The sequence below is a fragment of the Eptesicus fuscus genome, chromosome 17 (assembly GCF_027574615.1).
Source record: "Eptesicus fuscus isolate TK198812 chromosome 17, DD_ASM_mEF_20220401, whole genome shotgun sequence".
Lineage (NCBI taxonomy): Eukaryota > Metazoa > Chordata > Mammalia > Chiroptera > Vespertilionidae > Eptesicus > Eptesicus fuscus.
In genome coordinates, this window is record NC_072489.1 from 25,075,022 (window position 1) to 25,092,505 (window position 17,484).

Below are 17,484 nucleotides of genomic sequence, written 5' to 3' on the forward strand. Positions count from 1 at the left end.
ATTGTTACTAGATTCTATTCACTTTTTAAAATTTAGATTTTGATCCAGTTAAAAGGTAAATTATAGTATTAATTTTTTACCACATAAGCCAGGATGGTCAATTTAATTTAAAACTAGACATATTGGAGCATTATTACATGTTTGTAGTATAATAAAGTATCTGATGATTTATAATTTTAAAAAAGCCACTGCAAATTAAATCAGAGCAGTACATCTTCGTTTACATAATTTTAATGTTACATATGAACTAGTACATAGAGTCAGGCCATTATAAGTTCATTGTATGGAATAAAAGGCTATTCAGATCTAAAATGATTAAGTAGTTTTATGGTGACTCTTAAAACTAAAATATATCCAAAACTATACTCTAAATCTCTGTTCCATTTTTTTTTTTTAAGCTACAAGGTAGCTAAAACTTCTGACATTTTCTAATAGATCTGTTTTCTGCATGTGACTAATATATTTGACTGATCTGAGTAATTTACTTCAGTTTCTCTTTGGGTAATCTTCATAGACTATTGCTCTCCTAACTTCAGCTTTTCTTTTTGAAAAGACTGAACTTTCGCTCTCTTACTTCTGAGATTTTACTTACTTTGCTTACTATAACAAGTAGCCTGTTATCTCCTTGATGCTAACCCTTAGTTTCTTTATTCAGCATCCGCTATTTTAGAAAACGTTTCTTTGGTTAATTCAGTGTCATCAACCACATCTTGCCATCCCATAATACAACTTATATACATGTGATATATTGTTCACATTAGTGGTTATATTATTGTGTTCGTTTCCTAAAGCTACCATAATAAATTACCAGAAATGTGTGGCTTAACACAACAGAAATTTATTATCTCATAGCTCTGGAGGCCAGAGTTCTGAAATCAGGTATCTGCAGGGCCATGCTTCCCCTGAAAGCCCTAGGAGAGAATCCTTCCTTGCCTTTTCCAGCTTCTGGTAGTCACTAGCAGTCTTTGGTGATCCTTGGTTTAGTCTCATTACTTCAATCTGTCTCCGTCTTCACATGGAATTCTCTTTGTATGTCTTTCTGTGTCTTCAGATGGCATTCCTCTAAGGGTGCCAGTCATTGAACTTAGGGCCCACACTAATTCATTATGACTTCATCTTAAGAAATTACATATGTAGAACTCTATATCCAAATAGGGTCACATTCTGAGGTTCCAGGAGGATAGGAATATTTGGGAGACACTATTCAACCTCATACAGTCATGGTAAGAATATGTAAAGCTTTTCACCTTTTTTTCTGTTCTCTTTATCCAGTAGATTATAAAGATTTCCTAATTCAGCAATAAATTAAGGTTTTGCAAGGAGCTATTTAAAATAGCTATATTTTTGCCCTGGCTGGGTAGTTCAGTTGGTTAGAGCATTGTTCTGATATTCCAAGGTTGCAGGTTCAATCCCCAGTCAGGGCATATACAGGAATCACCCAATGAATGCATAAATAAGTGGTATAACAAATCAACATTTCTCTCTCAAATCAATTAAATATCTATATTTTTATATTATTATACATTAAAATGTTGTTACTTTTCTAATATGATATAAAATTATAATAATATCTGGTACATTTTCCAGATATTAGGGGCAAAAGAAATGTTATAACTTGGATTTTTGCTGTCTTTTAAAAGGGCCTTTCTCTCTCTCTCTTTTTTTTTAAGGACTGCAGTATTCAAGAAAAAATAGATTTAGAAATTCGAATGCGACAAGGAATATGGAAACTCCTTTCTCTGAGCACTCAGAAAGACCAGATTTTACATGCAGTAAAAAATCTCATGGTGTGCAATGCTCGAATAATGGCTTACACATCGGAACTACAGAAATTAGAAGAGCAGATTGCAAGTCAAAGTGGAAGATGGTTAGTAGCACAGTTTATGGCTCCTAATGTACTCCTAATTTGAATTCAAATTCAAAACATGATATAATTTACTCTTAAGGCCAAGTATCAAATCATCAAAGCCTTTAAAAAATAAGTATACTGGCCCTGGCCAGGTGGCTCAGTTGGTTGGAGCACCATCCTGTACACCAAAAGGTTGTGGGTTCGATTCCTGGTCAAGACACATTACTTGCGTTGTGGGTTCAATCCCTGGTCGGGGTGTGTACAGGAGACAACTGATAGATGTTCTTAGATACCGTATTTTCCGGCGTATAAGACGACTGGGCGTATAGAAGATTTTCCTGGGTTAAAAAGTCGTCTTATATGCCGGAAAATACGGTATTTCTCTCTCACTCCTTCCTCACTTTTTAAAATCAATTTAAAAAACATATCCTCAAATGAGGATTAAAAAAGAATAAATACACTTAAGTAGCCTCTGAATTCATAAATATTTTGACAGTAGAGCTCAGAGTAAACTTACTGTTAAGGCATCAGTTTTATTGTGTTTAGTACTTTCAGATTGTAAAATGAAGTAAGCAAGAACTGACAGTATTTTAAGAAGAACCAAGACTGATAGTTGAGTATAAAGAAATGTAAATTAAAGGAAATACTAATTGTTTAAAAGTATGCTAATAAAAAGGTACCAGCTAAGAGTAATGGAAACTTAGGTGTATAAATTGAAATGAGTAGACAGCAGAAGTTAAAAGATATAAAACTTTATAAATGGAAGGGAACTTAAAGTCTGCTAGCACATCATCTTCATTAGGTGAACATAAGTCTTAGAGAGGTAAGTAACTTACTCAAGGACATGTAACTGGCTAGTGACAGAAGCTAATGAGAGGTTATTTAGGATTTGCTAAGTAACTTCTGTTTCTTGTTCTCTCTGTCACTCCCTGCTGCCCTTTTGGATCCGGTCTAGGATTTGTGTATGAAATTTACATCACATCCTATTTGCAATGCCACGTCTTATTTGGACCTAAGATTTGACTCAATTTGGTGGCTATATGTTGATTTTTTAATATAAACTAGAGGCCCAGTACACAAAATTCTTGTATGGGGGTGGGGTGTCCCTCAGCACAGCCTGCACCCTCTCGCAATCTGGGAACCCTCGGACATCCCTCTCGCAATCCAGGACCACTGGCTCCTAACCGCTTACCTGCCTGCCTGCCTGATCGCCCCTAACCACTCTGCCTGCCTGCCTGATCACCCCTAACCACCTCTGCCTCTGCCTCCGCCACGGTGGCTTCATCTGGAATGACGTCTGGAATGATGTCCGGAAGGTTGTTTGGCTGTCCGGTCTAATTAGCATATTACGCTTTTATTATTATAGATAGTCTTACATCACCCATTTTTAATCATTCTTAAAGCTCCAGCACTGGTAAGAAATTTCTTTTAGACATTAATTGCCTTTGGGCTATTCATAGTGCTATTAAATTCTTGAAAACTAAGGTAAAAACACAGGTCAGAGAAAGAGGTTTCGGTAAAAATAAATGTTGATGGGATTGATACAATATAGCCTTGTGTATAAATTAACTAATATTTGTTAGCTGTATTTCCTTGGGTTAGTTATTTAATCTCTTTGTGTCTCATTTTCTTCATTACAGTGGGCATAGTACTGTTTACATTTGAAAATTAAGATTATATATAAAAAGCCTATTATAATACGTTTTACATAATTAAGTACTCAACAAATGTCAAATAATTTTTATTATTATTTATTCCTGGCATCATAAAATGAAATTACCCCAGTATCATAATCTAGGAAAATTTTCAAATAAACATACATTGGTTTAAGTCAGTGCTTCTCAAACTAGGTCACAGGATTGTGTGTCAGGAGATAAGCAAAGCCATAAGAATAAATATGGCATATCTTCTTATAACATGAATTTTTAAGATAAAGCATGAGAAATTTAGAATTGTGGCATAGTTTGGGTTTATTCTATTCAGGGGAATATATGTTCCTTCTCCCAGCCTTTATAAGGGTATTTTATCAAGCGGGGCTAGTTCAGTGGAAAAGTTTAAGAAGCACCGGTTTAAGTACAGTGCAGGACTAAAAGTATATCATCTCTCAAAGTTATATGGAATATTCCTCTAGGAATCATACCTGTCCTCTATATTTATGTTCTTTAAATATTTACAGTAGGCCATGGGGGATATATTCCAAAATCCCCAGTGGATGCCTGAAACTGCGGATAGTACCAAACCCTATTCAACTTCTTCAACTCTGCTGGAAATGTGACAGCAGCTTCTTCATCAGTAGACATAGCCTCTTCAGTAATTTTTATAAATTTTCAGTCCAAAACTGTTCTTGAATCTATATAACCATCCCTATTTACAGTAAATGGCTTTGTGTCACTTGTTTCAGGGGATCCCTTCCTTAAATCCCCCTATAGGCTCAGTGCTCTCTGGCATAAAATGTTGCCATCAATTGGAACACATTTTCTGTTCATTTCTTCTACCCACAAATTTAATGCCTTGTCCATTTTAACTAAGCACTTGTATTGTGGCAGTAACTTTTGTGACAGCAAAAGTAGCACAAATTTCTTTTTCTTTCTTCCTAATTTCATGGCTAGATTTGTTCTTACTGCAGATCTTGGTAACCTCAGCATATGATTTTTTCTTGCTTATAAAATTGAGAACTTTTACTTTTTCACTAAAAGGAAGCATTTTGTGGCTTCTCTTCACATATCCAAATTGCCAGGTCACTACTCTTGTGCTTTGGGACCATTAAGTAAAGTAAAGATTACTTAAACACAAGCACAGTTAGTCTGATAACCCAGATGGCCCCTAAATGACTAACAGACAGGTAGAGTATACATTGTGGGTATGCTGGACAAGGGATGATTGGTATACCAGGTGGGACAGAGCGGGATGGTGCCAGATTTCATCACACTACTAAGAAATGCATGTAGTTTAAAACCTATGAATTTTTATTCTGGATTTTTTCATTTAATATTTTTGAACTGCAATTGACAGTGGGTAACTGAAACTGTGGAAAGGGAAACCTTGGATAAGGGGAAACTACTGTAAAATGAATTGTGAGTTTTCTTAATATGGCCGTATGACTTTTCTAATGTTGCTGATTAATAAAAATGTTAAATAAGTTGAATTCCTGTTGGATTTATATATCAAAGATAGAAAAAATATCTTGGACTCTCTACTGAAGGATGTATATGATTTTAAATTTTTTTACTGATTATCTTTGATAGATGAAAATAGCTTTGATGCTCTATACATTTATAATCATTCATAAAAAAGTCCCCCTTAATTGAATTATTTCTATTTAAAAAAAATCTGAGTATTCTGTATTAATTCTTTTGTGTATAACTTAATTTTATGTACAGATATAACCTGAGTTCACTGATCAAATATAATTGGAAAGTATAGTTCTTGCCTTCTTACTGCATAAAAATTATCTAAAGATTAATGAGAGTATAATAATAGGCTTTTTTGTTCCTTGAAGAAAATTATGTAAATTATGCCATGTGATTAGTCAGTCAAATATTTACCAAATAGCTACTACTTATAGAACACTTACTAAGTACTGTGCTAGTATATCCAAATTCAAAAAACAGGATTTGTCAAAATATGAGAATATATGAATATTCCACAGTCAGATATTTTTTCTTTAAAGACTTAGCAGTCTGTTCCTGAAGTTGGTTTTAATAGTCTTTAAGGTAGAAAAATGCTGTTTTTACATTGCTATCAGAGTTAAAATAGCATTTTCATGAGTCTTCTAATACTAGTCTACTTTTCTAAAATTGTATGATAAAATGTAAAAAAATTAATACAGAATACATCTAGATTTTTTTTCAAAGAAGAATCAAATCAGTATGAAATGGTATAATTGAAAAAGTTTAATGGAAGAATTGGATCTAAATCTTCTAGATCATATGGAGGTTGGATAGAGTTTGGTTAGGTGAGTAGGAGAAATCAGCATTCCAAGAAAGGAAAATAATAAAAAACTGAGGGTGGAAGATGAGCGTGAATTATTTAGAGTAGTGAAGAGATATGTTTGGTTGAGGCTAAAGATCAAGCCAAAGTTGAAAAGGAAAGGATGGGAAATAGCAAGATTTAAGAAAATTTGGAATGCTGGAAAGTTCATTGGTATTGACAGCCTTTCTAGGTGCCAGATATTATGCTGAGATGTTCACACATATCACTTTACAAACTGAGAACGTATAAACTCTTTATTAAATAGACCCTGGGACTTAGAAGTATTAGATAACTGGTTCACAGGGCACACCGTGACTCTATGGCCAGGATGTGAACCCAGATGAAGCCTGAGTACCTCTCAGCTGCCAAAAAGAAGCCCATGAGCTTTGTACAACCCTAAGCTGCCCTAGTGTGTTATTACAGGGCTTTACATTCATTTCATTGCTTATTCTTCTGTTTTCTGCAGAGATTTCATAAAATGGATGTTTGGGAAGATTATCTTGCAGTAGAGTATTGAAAAGGATGGTGAGACAAAAATAATTGAAATAACCAATTTTTAGGAAAAATATTTAAGAATAGGCACACATAGAAGTGATTAAATAGTATTTGATGACAGAATTCAGGAGATCAAAAGTAGTACATGAGGTTTGGATTTTTCTAATAGATCTTCATTCAGTTCTCTCAATTTATTAAAGTAAGCAAATATTTCACTTCATTTTAAAAATATATATATTTACTGATTTCAGAGAGGAAGGGAGAGGGAAAGATAGGAACATCAATGATGATAGAGAATCATTGATTGGCTGCCTCCTGCACGTCCCCTACTAGGGATTGAGCCCGCAACCAAGGCATGTGCCCTTGACCAGAATCAAACCCGGGACCCTTCATTCAGTTCCCGGGCTGACACTCTATCCACTGAGCCAAACCAGCCAGGGCTTAGAGCCTTCTTAAGTCAGGGTTCTAGGAAAGAATTAAGCCTTAATGCCCCCAGTCATGGCCTGTATACAGTAACTTAACTTCTGTGTACCTAGAATAGTTGCTAGTTTTGTACCATTCTTGGGAAAATTGAGAAAATTTTCTTTTGTTTAGGTGAAAAGTCAGTTATATAGTCATTTTGTTTGTTTGTTTTTTAGAACATATCTGAGAATATCAGTAGCTGGTCAAATATCCTATTACCATAATGTTCTATTTATACATTAAAGTTTTGTTCTCATAAGTTGTGTATAGTTATGAAACACTTTTTGGTATATGACCTATTTTTTATGCCTAAATATGCAGAGATACCCAGGTTTGTGTATAATTCACAGTACATTCAGGGTGAGTTGAAAAAGCTTTCTAGGTTGAGTAAACTGTAGATAATTAGGGTAAGGATGGATCACAGTTTACTGTCTCAGTCTAGGTGACAGGATTGCTTAGTTATGGTAGTCTGTCAATTTACTAGTCTTTTGACTGGTAAACTAGGCTGTCCCTACCTTTTCCATGCTTGTTATAGCCAGATATATCAACTTACAAGACTGCTTGTATCAGTCCTCCTCTTAAAAAAAAATAGCTAATGGTTTCCATTTACTAAAATTCCTTAGATAAGCATTGCATCCATTCCAGGATCTTTATGGTCTGATTTCAAACTACTTTCATAGTCTTATCTCTCAAATTTCTACGTTACAAATTTATTTCAGCCAAATGCTAGATCTATATCCCCAAAACAATCCTTGAATTTTCTTGTTTCCAGTGCCTTTGTGTATACTGAAGTGCCCTGTCTTTCATTTCCACTTAACAAGATCTCTTTTGTTTTGCATCATCAGTTTCCTTGGTGATTCTATTCAAAAGATGATCATTTGTTATTCCTTTGGTAGAGTGGATAATACATACTAACCTTGTACTTGTGTCTCCATCTTTGTTTTAGTCTTTATCTGCAATTAAATATGTATAATGTTTGCTTATCCATCCTTTTGTTGTACTTCCCAAAATCATCTCTTACTTGGAGGAAGCTCATGAGCTAGCTAGTAGATTTCTCAACATGAGTACAGTTTTCTTCACATTCTTGCATGTTTAAAGTGCTTTTCTTTAGCTTTGATACTTAAAGTGCAGCTTGGCTAGATATAAAATCCTTTGCGATCACTTTCATTCCTTGAAAACCTTGCTTCGTGGTTGTCTTGTTATCAACAAATGTAATGTGTAATTACTTTTCCTTTGTAAATGACTTAAGTTTTCTTTTTTGTACAGAGGCTAAAAATAGATTATGTTAAAGTCTGATAATTTTTCTGGGAAATGTCTAAGGCTGAGTATTTTTGTTCACTTAGGACCCTTTCAGTATAGACAGTTAAGTTCTGATTTTTTTTGTTTGTTTTGTTAATCTTCATCAGAGGACATTTTTTCCATTGATTTTTAGAGTGTGGAAGGGCGTGGAGAGAGAGAGAAACATAGATTGCCTCCAAAATTCGCCCTGACCCTAGTGGGGGATGGAACCTGCAACCCAGTTACATGCCCTTTACCTGGGAATTGAACTCCCAACCCTTCAGTGTTTGGGCCAACGCTCTAACCACTGAGGACACTGGCCAGGGCTAGGTAGTTCAATTCTTATTTTTAGAAAGTTTTCCTGGAGTTAAAGCCTCCAGAATAAAAGTATTAATTTTATCTCATTGTTTTGTTTTTCTTGTTTAAGGACTCCAATTGTACCAAAGTTGGATTTTCTTTGCCTGTCTTTTATGTCTATAACTTTCTCTTTAATGGTTTTAAACTTTTTATAATTTTTTTAAAAGTTTCATCTCTTCATCCTTTGTATTTTCATTTAAGAAATGACTTTTTTCCCCAACTTCTCCCCCCCCCCCTTCTTTTTTCATATTTACTTGTCTGTACTAATCTGTTTTAAATTTGTGATTCCTGATTGCTTTAATATTTACAATAGTTTATGTAATTTAATTTATTTTGGAGTATAGTGTCAAAGGTATTTTTTTGTTGTTGTTGTTTTTTTAATTTTCAGAGAGGAAGGGAAAGGGAAAGAGAGATAAAAACATCAATGATGAGAGAGAATCATTGATTGGCTGCCTCCTGCATTCCCCACCCTGGGGATCAAGACCCCAACCCAGGGATGTGCCCTGCCTGGGAATCGAACCTTGACCTCCTGGTTCAAAGGTTGACACTAACCCCTGAGCAATGCCAGCCAAGCTTGTGTTATAGTTTTTGTTACTTATTTTTTTGAAGAGTGGTTGGTGGAATATTTCTTTCAGCTGAAGCATTTTAATTCTTTCTGTGGATATTTGGGTCCGTGTGTGTGTGTGTGTGTGTGTGTGTGTGTGTCCCTAATGAAATATGTAGGATGCAGGATTTTCCATGACCAAGTGATTAGGAGGAGGAAGGGTAAAGAAGGTCTTACTTGGTTTCTTAGTTTAAGAGTATTTTCTATTTTTCGAACTGTGAAGAGCAATTTCTTTAATAAATGATGCCTTTGGGGAGGTTGGTTGTGTGGTTGGTTTTCTGATTTTATAGTATTTTGTATCTTGGGGTTTTTAACTTCAATTACCGTATTTTCTGGCATATAAGACGACTGGGCATATAGGAGATTTTCCTGGGTTAAAAAGTCGTCTTATACGCTGGAAAATACGGTACTTCCCTCTTTTTTTTTTTTTTTGTCATGACCACACCTTCAAAGGATACCTTCCCTATTGTGTGTTTCTCTTCATTAGACTAACAACTTCTGAACCAGAATCCTTTGGAACCCCTTCCTTTAACTCCCCAGGAACCAGTGTTGTTGTGTTCACCAGGTCTTCTGTCCATTTATTTTCTTCTAGGGCAGATACAAGTTGACCCTGTGTTTTGCAATGTGTACCTGACTCTTTACTTTGGTAAGGCCTCCAGGAACTGGCTTTGATGGTTGCAGGTGTTAATTTTCCCATCTAATCTAATAATAGACAAATATGCAAATTGACCATACCTCCGACACACCCACAAGCCACGCCCACAAGCCACGCCCACCACCCAATCAGAGTGAGTATGCAAATTAACCCAAACCAAGATGGCTACACCCACAGAGAGCAAGGTTTCCTAGGTAACAGAGGAAGCCAAGCTTTCTGCCAGCCATTGCAGGCCTAAGCCTCCACTCAAGCTACAAAGTTTCAATTATAGAAGGTAAACAAATTCAAACAAATGGCGGCAGAATGGAGCTTGAGAGGGCAGGCCAGGGTTGCTGCCGGCAACAGGGGAAGCAAAGCTTTCCACACACCCTGGCCGGGCCCACCCGCTTAAGGCAACAAAGTTTCAATTATAACCCCAACACAAATGGCTACGGGCCTCGGAGGGAGCCCCAGGCTTGGCCCTGCTCCAGGCTACAAAGTTTCAATTGTAGAAGGAAAATAAATTCCAGATACCAGGGCCTCTGCTTGCGTTGCCAGGGGGCATGGCCTGCCTGCAAACCACCACAGGCCCCTCGCTCAGGCCGCCCCATGCCCCAAGGGAACCCCACCCTGATCAGGGACACCCTTCAGGGCAAACTAGCTGGCCCCTACCCCTGTACCAGGCCTCTATCCTATCTAATAAAAGAGTAATATGCAGATTGATCATCACTGCAACACACAATATAGCTGCCCCCATGTGATCAAAAATCCTGCCCCCATGTGGACACAAGATGGCCAGCAGGAGAGGGCAGTTGGGAGGTACCCGGCCTGCAAGGAAGGGCAGTTGAGAAGGACCAGGCCTGCAAGGAAGGGCAGTTGGAGGTGATCAACCCTGCAGGAGAGGGCAGTTAGGGGTGACCAGGCCGGCAGAGGAGGGAAGTTGGGGGCAAACATGCTGACAGCAGAGTGGTTAGGGGGTGATCAGGCTGGCAGGCAGAAGCGGTTAGGGGCAATCAGGAAGGCAGGCAGGCAAGCAGTTGGGAGCCAGCAGTCCTGGATTGTGAGAGGGATGTCCAACTGCCCGTTTAGGCCCGATCTCAGTAGGATCAGGCCTAAACGGGCAGTCGGACATCCCTTGAGGGGTCCCAGATTGGAGAGGGTACAGGCTGGGCTGAGGGACAACCCCCCTCCGTGCACGAATTTCGTGCACTGGGCCTCTAGTTTATATATAAACTAGTAGCCCATTTGCAGGAAAATCCTGCAAGCGGCTGTTGCAGCCGCGTGCGCTGCTGCTGCCGTCGCCTTTGCGGCCACCGCGCCTGCACCCGCTCACCACTGCCACCAGCCCCGCTCCGCCCCGTTCCACCCCGCTCCTCCCCGCCCAGGCTTTCCCTCTGGCAGCCACCTTGCTTTCCGCTTTTCCTCCCTCTTCCTTCTAAGTTGTCTTCAGTCTTCACTCCTCCCTCTCTCAGCGTATGCAAATTAGCTGCCATCTTTGTTGGGTAATTTGCATACTCGCCCTGATTGGCTGGTGGGCGTGGCTTGGGCGTAGCGAAGGTGCGGTCAATTTGCATATTACCATTTTATTAGGTAGGACTAGGAGCCCAGCACATGAAATCACGTGGCCCCACCTACCCACCCGCCGCCCTGCCGTGACACCCGAACCTCTCCACACAGAGCTCCAGCGCGCCTGGCCCAGCCCCTGACCCCTCTGGCCTTCTCTGGCCACTTCAAGCCCCGCCCTCAGTTCCTCGAGTCGCCTGGGGCTGGTTCCACTTCTTTGGGCACCTCCCCGATTCCGCCCATCTCCATAGCAATGCGGGGGCTCTGCCCCATCATGGTGTTGGAGGAGAGCGTGGAAGCCTCCGCCTGCTGCGCTGTGCTCCTTCCCCTGGCCGGTGGGCGGCGGGGCACTCTGAGTGCGAGCGGTGGGTGGCGAAGGACTGGTGAGGGGGCACTACAGGCTCTCACCCCTGCCCTCCCCGGCACAGGATGGTCCTGCCTCCTCTGGGTGCCTCCCCGCTTCTGCCCTGTCTCTGGAGCAATGACCCGCTGCGCACGTGCAGGTAGCCTCCTGCGATCAGTTGTTACGTGTTATGGCATCCCGACCATTAGCATATTAGCTCTTTATTATGATGATGATTACAGATTGTAATGGTCTCAGTTTTCTAGTTTTGCTACACAAGTGGGCTACAGGTAATTTTATTGGCTTTTCTTACTGATCTGAAAGCTTTCGTAGGATGCCTGAAGAGATTCTGATTTAGGTGACTACCATTATCTTACAGGAACTGGAAGTCATACTCTGATCACTTTAACAGATGTTTTAGTTCCTCTTTCACATAAACTCCAATTTAAATACTAAGGCTAAAAATATAAATACTTACAAAGTAATCCTTGTATTTATGTAACATTTTAAAGAATGATATAGAATACAACCCTGGCTGGGTGACTCGGTTGGAGTGTTGTCCCATGCACAAAAAGGTTTTGGCTTCACTTTCCAGTCAGGGCACATATCTAGGTTTCAGGTTCGATCTCTGGTCAGGGCACATAAGGCAGGCACCAATCGATGTTCCTCTCCCTCCCCTCTTCCTCTCTCTCTAAATCAATAAACATATCCTCAGGTAAGGATTTTTTAAAAGAATAACATAGAATACATATAAAATATTATTTCATTTAGCAGCTACAAGGTAGGTAGATATTTCCCCCATTTTACAGATGAAGATGCTGAAGGTAGGAGGTTAATAGCAACTCATTAATGTAACTAGTTATTGGTGGGTAAGATTCAACCCTTAGACTTTATAGTCTAAATCTACTAAATCTACTACCTGCTCCATCAAAATGACCATATCCTATTTAACTTCATTCAATATTTACTAAACATTTATAGAGTGCCTTAGAATGTACTGTATATACTAGGCACTAGTGATTCAGCAGTGAACAAAATAGACAAAAAGCCCTATGCTTACAGAGCTTACATTTTAGCACAGCCCCAATCTGCAACCTATCTTTGTTTTAACTACTGAAATACTTTATTTGGCTTTGAAAAATAATACTTGTCAAAGTCACTTATAGGGTCTAATTATGTGTACCATTTAACATTATTGTGATTTTAATAATGCCACAATAACTAGTTTCTTATAGTTGCTTATATACTATAACTTAAAAATAAGAAAACGTATAGGTTGCAAGTGAAAATTGTATACTGCTGGTAGTTCTGCACATTCAGCGCAATGTAACGCGATTTTCGCCGTAAGTCGGAACTCACCTACATAAGCACCTACGTCACTCACATGGACACATACACAGCAGTAATGAAGTGAAACAGTAAAAAAAATTTAAAAGAAAGATAACAATTCCTGACCTTTAGTTGTGGTAAATAAATAATAAAAAACATAAAGCACATATATACATATGTCAAAATGACGGAACTTTTTTTTTATAAATAAATGGGAGATGGCAACGTAACCACGAAACAATATACGTAACCTGAGGACTGCCTGTATATTAAAGACAATACTGATTTTATTTTTTAAACTTGATATCATTTAGTGTCTGTTGAAAAGCATTTATGTCAAGGTTTGAAAGAGAAAACTCATCTTCTCAACTTAAGATACTTTGAAGGTATTGATTTATACCACATAGTTTTAGAATGGTTTAAAATTCCATGTTAAGCATTTCAGTTTTCACTGATTTGCATTGGAGGTGAAGGATATTATAACCTGCTTTCAAATAATAGAATCCCATTTAGAATTCTTTTAATACTTCATTAAGACAATATAAAATACTTTAATCATTGTGCTATTTCTCATCATAGCTTGTTAATTTTGGCAAAGAAATGCTATTTTATATTCTTACAATATAAGTTTAGTTAGTCAATTTTAATACAGATTTTTGAGCAACAAAGTAGCTGATTAGCACCCTCTGTTGGTCATTTTATTTACCTACAGGCAGTAATATAAAGTTTAAAAGTTTGTCTTTTATATTTTTATCTATCTTTTAAATTAGCACAAGTCTCAGCAAAATAATACTCTAAACTGGGTTTCTAAGAATAAGATTCTCTATTATTTAGCTGTACTTTTGTTTGAATAATTTTGTGGTTATTTGCTTTTTCCTCAGGCTGGCTCTCTAATTATAGCATTTAAGAATTGGCATTAACATTGCACATTTTCCAAACAAGTATTTATTTAACTGTAGCAAACTATTAGCTACAGTAGCAATTATTAAACAGATAATGTTTAACAATTTCATTGTCAATTTGGATTAATTAGAAAATATTACATTTTAGCACTCTAAATAACAGTTTGAGGAGTTATTTGAATTGAAAATAATTCAAGCTTTAGAAAAATGAGGCTAAATTACTTTACTTCCTTTCTAATTCTTTTATTATGACAGACTTAATTATTTTGTAAGATTACATAGTTAATTGGATTTATATTATAGTTTGATGATATTTGTACATAATAAGTTTGTTGACTAGTCCTGGTAATACCTATGTAAGTAATTTATAATTACAGGGAAGAAAGCTATACTTTGCCAGGTGGCTGAATAGTTGGGAAGGGAAATTTTTGGGGGGTAAATATTCAATAAGTTTGCTTTTGGTGGTTCTAGTATTTCAGAATATTACTTGCCTGCCAAAGCCTCAAGTTTAATCCAATTTAATAATAGCTAATGGATCTCAACCTGAGCATAATCTATGGCCTATTCCATAACACTCAAGTTACTTACCATATTAAAGCTTCCTTATATTTTTCATTGAAATAAATATTTTAAGAATTTATATTACTCATTGCTTATATAGAAGGTGTTTTCAGAAATATTACTTACAAATGCCAACCAACTATATGTATATTGTATTTCTTTTTCCAATTGAGGAAAGTGAGATTTGTTTTTGGGCCTGTCAGTATATTATTTTCATCAAAATATAGTAGACTATTCAATTGAATTTTTCACTCTATGATGAAGTAATAAACAAGTTAATGTTATTCAACATGACAAACTAAACTCAAGTGTAAAATGTAGAACTTGACTCTTTCTTAAATTTGTGATTTAATGAAACATTATTATGAAATAATCAGTGAGTACTTCTATTTTCCACTAAGTGAATTTCCTATCTATATAAATAAAAGCCCAGCGACCATTATGGCGCAACGACCAGAACGACCCGTCCCTATGACGTGCACTGACCACCAGAGGCAGACAATCAACACAGGAGCTTCCCCCTGGTGGTCAGTGCAGAAGCCAGGCTCATGGCTGGCGAGCACAGTGGCAGTGACGGGAGCCTCTCCTGCCTCTGCAGCAGTGCTAAGGAGCAGAGCAGTGAGCCAAGCGTTGGGAGCGAGCAGGCAAGTGGTGTGGAGCAAGCAGGTGGGCAGAAAGGAGTGAGCAGGCGGACAGATATGAGCGATCAGGCAGGTGGTTAGGAGCAAGGGGTCCCAGATTGTGAAAGGGCGCAGGCCGGGCTGAGGGATAGCCCCCCTCCCATGGACGAATTTTATGCATCGGGCCTCTAGTTTTTCCATAAATACTGGTGTGACCATAAAAGATAGGATTCTGAGAATGTATGTCTTTAAGTATACTACATTACTCTAGTTATACCTAATTTGTGAGTCTATAAACACCACATAAGTGTCCCATATAAGCTTATAAACTTAAGTACATTAGTAGATCATTTTAGCTTATTTGAAGTTTATCTTACCCTATAATAAAAAAAGTAGGCTGTTATATTTTATTTTCAAATTTGGGCACATGACAATGAATATATGCAATCTTTTGAAGCAAGCGTCCTGAATGAAATGCAATGACATGTTGTCATTCTCTTCTGAAAATTAGTTACACTTCAAGCTCCCACCCACTCTTTCTCTAAAAGCCCTCTTAGAAAATTAAACAGGCCCTGGCCAGGTAGCTCAGTAGGTTAGAGTGTCATCCTGCTACACCAATGTTGCAGGTTTGGCACATACAGAATAAACCAGTGAATACGTAAATAAGTGGGACAGCAAATTTTTGTTTCTATCTCCTCCCCCTCCCTCCCTACCTCTCTCCTTCCCTCTTATCACTCTAAAACCAATAAATTACAAAAACAAAAAAGAAAATTAAACAGTATTCAACTGAAAAGTTTCTATCTTATAAATATTTGAAGTACCTGATTAAGTTAGCCAGCAGTTAATTAGTTAACCAATTTAAATACAGACCAAGAAAAAGTGCAAAGAAGAACACGCTTGGAAATACTGCTCTAGAAATGGAATGCTAATCTCTAAATGCAGGATATTAGGAAATAGGAAGGGGGGGGGGGCAGGAGAAGGGAGGAGCGGAGTCAGGGCCGTAGGCGAAGGGAAACGCGGGCAGGCTGGAGGAGAAGGCGGGGCCGGCGGCAAGGGCGGAGCGGAGGCGGGGCCGGGGGCCGAAGGGAAACGCGGGCAGGCTGGAGGAGAAGGCGGGGCCGGTGACAAGGGCGGGGCGGAGGCGGGGCCGGGGGTGAAGGGAAACGCGGGCGGGCTGGAGGAGAAGGCGGGGCCGGCGGCAAGGGAGGGCCGGAGGCGGGGCCGGGGGCGAAGGGAAACGCGGGCGGGCTGGAGGAGAAGGCGAGGCGGGCGACAAGGGAGGAGTGGAGGCGGGGCCGGGGCCGAAGGGAAACGCGGGTGGGCCGGAGGAGAAGGCGAGGCGGGCGACAAGGGCGGAGTGGAGGCGGGGCGGGGGCCGAAGGGAAACGCGGGTGGGCCGGAGGAGAAGGCGAGGCGGGCGGCAAGGGAGGAACGGAGGCGGGGCGGGGGCGCAGGGAAACGCGGGCGGGCTGGAGGAGAAGGCAAGGCGGGCGGCAAGGGAGGAACGGAGGCAGGGTAGAGTTAGAGAAATATTTAAGGATGGAATTGATTTGGTCTAATAGGAGATAACTATTTTAAAAGATTGTTTTTTAATGGTAATAGTATATTGTAAAGTCAGACCTGGAAGTGTTTTGTTATCCCAAGAATTTCCTTTGAGACTTTTTTCTATTGTCATATTTTCTTTTCCACATTTTATTCTCTCTACAGAGCCATCCCTTCCTTTTTCCACCTTAGATAATTTATTATTTTAGTATATGCTTAGTTTTTTGGAATTTCAAAGAAATGAAATAGTATCTTACTGAATATAAATATAGAACAGAGTAATTTTAAAAATGGTTATATTTTATAAGGATAAGGTACTCCTCGGCAGCAAGTTCATGGTTGAGAGGTCATTAACTTTGTCAGGCAACTGTAATCTGGTAAACTAGAAATATAATTCATGTAATGGTGATCCAAGGTATTTCACTTTCTGGGACCTGGACAAATATTGTACATATTGTTTATAAATGTAAGTAATCACAAAAGGCTTTCATGGTAGCATAAGCCAGTATATAGTCATCAGGGAAGGAAAAGCTTTTGTGAAAAATCAAAGGAAATAGTTCTATATATTTACCTTAAAGCCAGCTTGCTGTTGACTAAACATCATAAATTTGAGTCAGGTAGTTCATATTAACTGGAAGTCATTATTATCCATGGATGCATATTTGCTTTTAATATTTAGACATTTGTGAAAGATTGTTCAAAGAATTGCTTATTAGAAAAGATCTTTCATTAGGTTTTTTCCTTTTGACAGTGATGTGAATTTTGAAAGTAAAGAACGAACAGCATGTAAAGGAAAGCTTGCCATATCAGGTAATCTTTAGATGATTTTTATATTGCTGAATAAGTTATATAAACTACAGTTTGTGGGATTTTTAATTTCCTGTGTCCATTCTCTTCATTTTATTTTGCACACCTCTATCAGAATATTTGTTCTAAAACATTTTTCACCATTATGCTTCACATTATAGAATTT

The 17,484-nt window shown here is 38.5% G+C and overlaps 1 protein-coding gene across 1 annotated transcript in view; it reads left to right on the plus strand.

Moving 5' to 3' along the window:
- The first annotated feature begins 1,189 nt into the window (after positions 1-1,189).
- Positions 1,190-17,484, plus strand: part of RTKN2 (rhotekin 2) — a 64,858-nt gene continuing 48,563 nt past the window's right edge. Inside the window, exons 1-3 of the mRNA XM_054729010.1 lie at positions 1,190-1,223; positions 1,671-1,867; positions 17,263-17,321. Coding sequence (XP_054584985.1) covers positions 1,221-1,223; positions 1,671-1,867; positions 17,263-17,321 — 259 coding nt within the window. The 5' untranslated portion in view covers positions 1,190-1,220. The remainder of the gene's footprint in view (positions 1,224-1,670; positions 1,868-17,262; positions 17,322-17,484) is intronic.